Below are 7838 nucleotides of genomic sequence, written 5' to 3'. Positions count from 1 at the left end.
ATATACACACTATTTTAAAAATATTTTTCTTGATATTTCTCGAGGATATTTATGTATTTCGTTTAATCTAGCTGCAATACAACAAATTACCATTGGAGGGCAGCACCACCCTTCTATGGACAATGTAAAATAAAGACGTCGAAGAAGACGAAAGTGACGTACTTCCTTCAGCCAAGCAGCGGCTCCTTCTGTTGGTGTACTTGGAGAATAAAAGAGGCTAACTGTAACTTGCGTCTTTGAAGCCAGGCAACTTTGACAGCGTGTGAGCTCGGCGATAGTAAAGTGCGAAGTGACTCACTAAATCTGGTTCAAGAGAAAAAAAGGCGTAAGAGTTTCTCAGGTTAAGGTGCGTCTGAAGATATGGCCAAGGTACAAGTGTTAAATGTTGCTGTGTTGGATAACCCCAGCCCGTTTGGAAACCCGTTTCAGTTCGAAATAACGTTTGAATGCATGGAGGACTTGCCGGAAGGTGGGTATTTAGCTAGCGTGTCATTCTAGTTGAATTACTCTTTTGTTATATGTTAGCTGTAGAATAGCAGCGTCGTGTGGGCGCAGTCTGCTTTAAGTGTTAATTTCACCGCTGGATGTATTTGTTGCATCATAAGTGAACGATAAGCACGTTATTTTGCTCGATGGTTATTCAGTATTAGCTGTCGTTTGGGCTGTAAAGTTATATTTCATTTGTAAAGTTGTTGAAAATTGGCGCTGGCGCGTTTGTGCAGAGCGCCCCGCCTCCTGCCCACCGCTATTGGTTAAAGGACCTTCCTCGTAAGTATTTCTCAAGAAGCTGATTGGTCGGTCACATGTTACTGTAGCAATAAACAAGCTCGTAATTTGCCGCGAACCGCGCGACGGGATAGCGGGGAAATATATTTTTCTTTAAGGATATAAAAGTAGCCCGCATTTTCTTCTAATTATAGCACAATGGACTTGTGAGCCCTAAGTGGCATTATATTATTTGCTGCTTTGCTGTGAACATTTGGTATCTATAATACCGAAACTTAAGTTTCATTACCTTTCCGATTTAAAAAAAAAAAAAAAAAAAAAAAAAAACTATTTTCCTGTCAACAAAATTTAAGTATAAGCTTCAGTCTGAATTTATTTGTACGTATTCTATCTTGGCCCATTTTTTACTAGTTCTCGACACAGCACCCTTAACATTTATTTGATTTTAAAATTAATGGATAAGCAGATATTAAATATAGAATGTACTGAACTGTCTTAAAATCAAGCCTACCAATAGCATCATGCTACAACTTCCAAGTTTAGTCTCCTGTTTTCTGCCGTTCATTTAAAAGTGAGCCCAAATAATATTACCAAATACACATTAGGAGCAAGTAGAGTTTCAAATTTTGTCAGCACCTCAAACAAACTGAATTGCTTTTTGTCTCTTTCGTATTGTGGTGCTAGTTGGACTGAGTCACAAATCTTGTTTTGTTTTTTGTTTTTTCTTTCATTACCAAATCCAGTTATTAATATCCCAAAACAACATTTGCACCATTAAACATCGTTTTTCTCCCTTATATTCAAATCAATAAATTGTGGAAACTTGAGGTTTTTATGGAGACTGATGCCGTTTCGGTTATATCTGGCCAGTGCTACAGGTAAATTTTATTTGCATTACTAATACTAATTAATACAGGGTGAACTATAACAAAAAGGGACAACCATGAAACATTTTCTATGTAAATTGGATAAAGTGACCCTTCTGGTGAAGGTATCATTCACAATACCCTGTTTTACAGGTGTGTGTGTGTGTGAGAAAGGAAAAAAAGTAGTTTGTGCATGTTTAACTATAATTATTCATTTAAAAAAGTAAAATTAAGCCTACCTTGTTGTAGTAGTAGTAGTAGTAGTAGTAATAATGATGATGGTGATCATAATAATAATTTAAAAACAAACCTCCCTATTTGTCCTCTGTGTACTGGCAGACCTGGAATGGAAGATCATTTATGTGGGTTCAGCTGAGAGCGAGGAGTACGACCAGGTTTTGGACTCTGTTTTAGTGGGCCCTGTACCAGCTGGCAGACACATGTTTGTGTTTCAGGTGAGTCCTCTCAGTGAGCTTTTATCATGTAATACTTAACATCCAGTTTTATTTAAAACAAACCCTGTTGAGTAGTATTCAAAGCAGACATACCAGATCGCACTGTCCCAGCATCTTTTTCCCAGCTTTTCTGAGAGGAAACTGAGAGGTTCCCAGACCGGCCAAGAGACATCATGGCTGGGTTCTCACTGGGATCAGTACATGTTGCTACCACACCTGATGCAGAGATGTAGTGGAGGATTGTCTCCGCTAGTATTTGTGGTCTACTTCTGTCAGTCTCTACCTTGTATTTTTGTCCGTAGGTCAAATCAAATCACTTTTTATTGTCACATCACATGTGCAGGTACATTGGTACAGCACATGCGAGTGAAATTCTTGTGTGCGAGCTTCACAAGGAGTTGTGCAAAATACAATAACATAAACAGGCAAAATATAAAAATGGCTAAATCTGAAACTAATAAATATATGTACAATATATAATAGTATATGCAAAAAAAAAAAAAAAAAGGTGAAGGTAGAAATGTCAATTGAACGCAATAGATCATATAGATCTGTCATTCTCCTGCTCCACTTTACCCTTGTCTCTAAACAAGATCCCAAGACAGATGAGCTTCTCCATGTGAGGCAGCATCGTATCCCCTTTTCTGACTAAGCTTGAACTTTGTGATGCTAATTGTCAACAAAGTCTCTCTGCACTCAACTTCTCAATGAGTTATACAGTACAGTGCAAGCCTATACTAAGTCAAGCCTAATTTCTTATTATATTTTGCTATCAAGGAGTCAAGACTTATCATTTTTGTGGTCTTGAACAATAGTTTTCCAAAGTCTTCTGACCTTTCAGTATTTCTTTGGACATTGACTACTTTTTTCCTCACAAATTTTCAATGTAGTCCTTGTACCTGGATATTTTCAAAGGATTTTTTTTTTCTTACAGTCACTTAACAATGACCTATGAACCATTCAAGTGTAAAAGAAAAAAGGCACCTAATGGTGAGAAATTTCAGAAAGTGGTGTGAACTTTAAGTGCAGAAAAGTACCGTCAGATTTTTCATCTGATGTATGACTGCTTTTAAGAGGACAAGAAGGCATGGACAAGCACCACAGCTTGTTTTCTCAAGAAGTGAATTGGAGGTTCTTGTCCAAGCCTCCTTCTCCTCTTGCTTAGGTTATTGAATGGAGTTTTCTGTTCTGACTGAAGCATCTATTAATTCCCTTCAGTCTGTCCAAAATGCTCCTGTGAGACTCTTAACTGACTCTCAAAAGTCTTCATACATCAGTCCACTTTTAACATTTTTGCACTGGCTTTCTGTCAGGTTTAGAGTAGTTTAAAATTTTGGTTTTTCATCTACATTATCAAAGTGCTCCACCCCTATTCTCTAGGCTGGGTTCGTAGGTCCTCAGAGGCCTTCTTGTGATTTCATACAGTGGGGCAAAAAAGTATTTAGTCAGCCACCGATTGTGCAAGTTCCCCCACTTAAAATGATGACAGAAGTCAGTAATTTGCACCAGAGGTACACTTCAACTGTGAGAGACAGAATGTGAAAAAAAAATCCATGAATTCACATGGTAGGATTTGTAAAGAATTTATTCGTAAATCAGGGTGGTAAATAAGTATTTGGTCACCTCAAACAAGGAAAATCTCTGGCTCTCACAGACCTGTAACGTCTTCTGTAAGAAGCTTTTCTGTCCCCCACTTGTTACCTGTATGAATGGCACCTGTTTGAACTCATCATCTGTATAAAAGACACCTGTCCACAGCCTCAAACAGTCAGACTCCAAACTCCGCCATGGCCAAGACCAAAGAGCTTTCGAAGGACACCAGGAAAAGTATTGTAGACCTGCACCAGACTGGGAAGAGTGAATCTACAATAGGCAAGCAGCTTGGTGTGAAAAAATCAACTGTGGGAGCAATCATCAGAAAATGGAAGACATACAAGACCACTGATAATCTCCCTCGATCTGGGGCTCCACGCAAGATCTCATCCCGTGGGGTCAAAATGATCATGAGAACGGTGAGCAAAGATCCCAGAACCACACGGGGGGACCTGGTGAATGACCTGCAGAGAGCTGGGACCAAAGTAACAAAGGTCACCATCAGTAACACACTACAACGGCAGGGAATCAAATCCCGCAGTGCCAGACGTGTTCCGCTGCTGAAGCCAGTGCATGTCCAGGCCCGTCTGAAGTTTGCCAGAGAGCACATGGATGATACAGCAGAGGATTGGGAGAATGTCATGTGGTCAGATGAAACCAAAGTAGAACTTTTTGGTATAAACTCAACTCGTCGTGTTTGGAGGAAGAAGAATACTGAGTTGCATCCCAAGAACACCATACCTACTGTGAAGCATGGGGGTGGAAACATCATGCTATGGGGCTGTTTTTCTGCCAAGGGGACAGGACGACTGATCCGTGTTAAGGACAGAATGAATGGGGCCATGTATCGTGAGATTTTGAGCCAAAACCTCCTTCCATCAGTGAGAACTTTGAAGATGAAACGAGGCTGGGTCTTCCAACATGACAATGATCCAAAACACACCGCCCGGGCAACAAAGGAGTGGCTCCGTAAGAAGCATTTGAAAGTTCTGGAGTGGCCTAGCCAGTCTCCAGACCTCAACCCCATAGAAAATCTGTGGCGGGAGTTGAAAGTCCGTGTTGCTCGGCGACAGCCCCAAAACATCACTGCTCTCGAGAAGATCTGCATGGAGGAATGGGCCAAAATACCAGCTACTGTGTGTGCAAACCTGGTAAAGACCTATAGTAAACGTTTGACCTCTGTTATTGCCAACAAAGGTTATGTTACAAAGTATTGAGTTGTATTTTTGTTATTGACCAAATACTTATTTTCCACCCTGATTTACGAATAAATTCTTTACAAATCCTACCATGTGAATTCATGGATTTTTTTTTTTCACATTCTGTCTCTCACAGTTGAAGTGTACCTCTGGTGCAAATTACTGACCTCTGTCATCATTTTAGGTGGGGGAACTTGCACAATCGGTGGCTGACTAAATACTTTTTTGCCCCACTGTATATCCTTTTGAAAACTAAGAGGGGACTGTGGCTTCCAAACCTTAGCTCCAAAACTTTGGAACAGCTTCCCACTCATTCTTTGCACTTCCCACTCAGTGACATCCTTTAAACAGCAGCTTAAAATGCATCTGTTCAGACAGGCATTTGGGTTATGTTTGTGTTTTTTCTCAGTTCATTTGTATCAATTTTGTCTTTTTAACCTCTATAAAGCTCTTTGAGTGTTCCATGTCTTGAAAATTGTTATAAACGGGATTTTTCACATACTCCTTTTGCACAATATCATATATGTATTTGATATCCCTGGTTTGGTTAACCAGTTACTGTTTCATTTATAGCATAATTAGATTTCATCTGATTTCTTCTCTGTGCTCATTTACCCTATCAGGCTGACGCTCCTAACACAGGGCTGATTCCAGAAAGCGATGCTGTAGGAGTGACCGTAGTCCTTATAACCTGCACCTACCGTGGACAGGAGTTCATCCGCATCGGTTACTATGTCAACAATGAATACACGGACCCTGAACTGCGAGAAAACCCACCTCTCAAACCAGATTACTCTCAGGTAACATACACAAGTACACAAATGACCATCATGAATAATACTGAGGAAAGCTGTTTCCAGCTGTCTGCATTTACTGTAATGTGACCAGATTACATCAGCATTGGGTGATATTAAGTGTAGAATATGGGCCATATTTGTGGAAAGGTACTATAAATGTCTCTCTGCTGCCCTCTTGTGCCCAGAAATGTACAATTACAGATAACTGTAGCATTATGTACGTGTATGTGTGTGTAGAATTATCTGGAGATTGTTTAGCACTGTGTTTTTGTTTTATTTGGTCTTGCATTGTTTTAAAAGAATGCATTAGTTCAGGTGGAATTTTATGCTTTCTTGTACCAGTATCTACTTTAACATTAGCATTAAAATTATTATCTTGTGCTTCATTCTCTTTACACTGGTCTTTTCCTTCTACAAATCCAACATAAAACCAACTATTCATTGTATTTAATTCAAAGCTATCCCAAGTTCTGAGGGGAAATGTGCACTCCTAAGGATGGCTGTCATAACTAACTTTTGGGCTCCTAATTAGTAATCTAATTATGTCCTCATGTAAAAACATTAGCAGTCCACCCCTATTTCTAACAAGTTCTCATCATTGCAGCTCCAGAGGAATATTTTGGCCTCAAATCCTCGTGTCACCCGTTTTCATATCAACTGGGAGGGCTTGGCAGACAAGATGGAAGACAGTGAGAATGTTGACCCGTCCCCCAACATCAGTGGCATGCTCCCTCCATCCTGTATACCAGGAAAGATGCCACATCTAGGAGTGATGCCAGATAACTCCATGGACTGCATGTAAGAGGCATCAGATTAATGCAATGGATAAGGAGCCCTTCTTATCTATACACACCCACATTGCAAACACACATTTATACAAGGAGGCCATGGATGTTTCTGTATAACATGTGGACTTTAACAGAAAGCACAGGACACCACAGCATAGACATTATCTTTTTATGAAGCACTCAAAAATGGGATTGGTCTGGCATGGTTACCACCTCTGGTTCCTCCTCTTTACGCACTTCCTTTCAACACACACACACACACACACACACACACACACACACACACACACACACAGGTGTGCACAGTCAGATTTGCCTTAATTTATTGTATTTCTGTATAAGATTATATTTTATGCCTGGCTGAAAGAAGTGCAGATCATCAGTGCTGGGCCAGGTCACTTCAACAGACCTGAAACGTGTGGGGAAAAACTCGAGATTCTGATACCCATGCTGTTCATTTTGTCCTTTTCTGCACAGATCAACTAGTGCTATGCGATGGGAAGGATATAGCACCTAGCTGCTTGTAGTAGAGCACTTCATTCTTTGTAAGATTTGTCTCTTGTGACACCTACTGGGGGGAGGGAATTGGGTTTGAATTATGGGCCATGTTTATGATATTGTGGCATCAAGTGGCTTTATTCGCATTAACATGTTTTGCCCCAGGGTTATCTAGATCACTCGGTAAACCTGCTTCTGTGAATAGGCAACAGTTCACCTACTGTTACATAAAACGCCTATATGAGCAAAACATGTAGGTAATGATGGATGCCAAATTGCATTGTGTGTGTGTGTGTGTGTGTGTGTGTGTGTGTGTGTGTGTGTGTGTGTGTGGATGATTTAGGCTTACTGTAAATAATGTTTTCCTTGTTCTTATTTTGTCTTCAAAACAAGAAGGCAGGTTTTCATTTTGTACTTACTATATATTCTCAGCTTCAGTATTTGTAACAACAGTGATGGGGTTAATAAAGTTTTTTTTTTGTTGACCTTGTTGTGTTTCCTGTTAATCAGAACGTGTTCCATACGGCTGCTTTCCACCTTGACTTGTGTGGAAGGAAGCACTGCAACAGTAGAGAGACTCAGCACGTTGGCTCGCTCCTCGCCCTCCCATCTCTGGCTCCTTTCTGTTTTCCGATTTCATTCATAAAATGCAGCACCACCATTTTCACTCCAGCCTCATGTTGCTAGGCAACTGCTGCACAAAAGGAAGGGGGGCCTGTCTGTGCTCTCTTGCACATTTTATCTTAGTTGAAGGGACCAACTCCCCCATCCATCCATCTGTCTACTTCTCACATGTCTGCACAGTTGACCAGTTTTTCTTTTCATATATTCATATTTAGCAGTAAAACCCATATGCAGCTTCAATTGTCCTTTAACAGCACTCTGTACGGTGTGGGGGGACTGTGATATGTAAGTT

The 7838-nt window shown here is 40.3% G+C and overlaps 1 protein-coding gene across 1 annotated transcript; it reads left to right on the top strand.

The window, feature by feature from the left end:
• Window positions 1-145: 145 nt before the first annotated feature.
• Window positions 146-7407, top strand: LOC146573012 (histone chaperone asf1b-B-like). Its single transcript, XM_085277525.1, has 4 exons — window positions 146-469; window positions 1932-2047; window positions 5463-5639; window positions 6241-7407. The coding sequence occupies exons 1-4, from the start codon at window positions 361-363 to the stop codon at window positions 6436-6438; spliced, it is 600 nt and encodes a 199-aa protein (XP_085133651.1). The 5' UTR covers window positions 146-360; the 3' UTR covers window positions 6439-7407.
• Window positions 7408-7838: the final 431 nt, after the last annotated feature.

This window comes from Mchenga conophoros, linkage group LG6 (genome assembly GCF_057382185.1).
Source record: "Mchenga conophoros isolate Kocher_MC1m ecotype Shallow Benthic linkage group LG6, M_conophoros_male_GT1.1, whole genome shotgun sequence".
NCBI lineage: Eukaryota > Metazoa > Chordata > Actinopteri > Cichliformes > Cichlidae > Mchenga > Mchenga conophoros.
The sequence above is the reverse complement of the archived record's forward strand: the minus strand, read 5'-3'. Positions and strand labels throughout refer to the sequence as shown.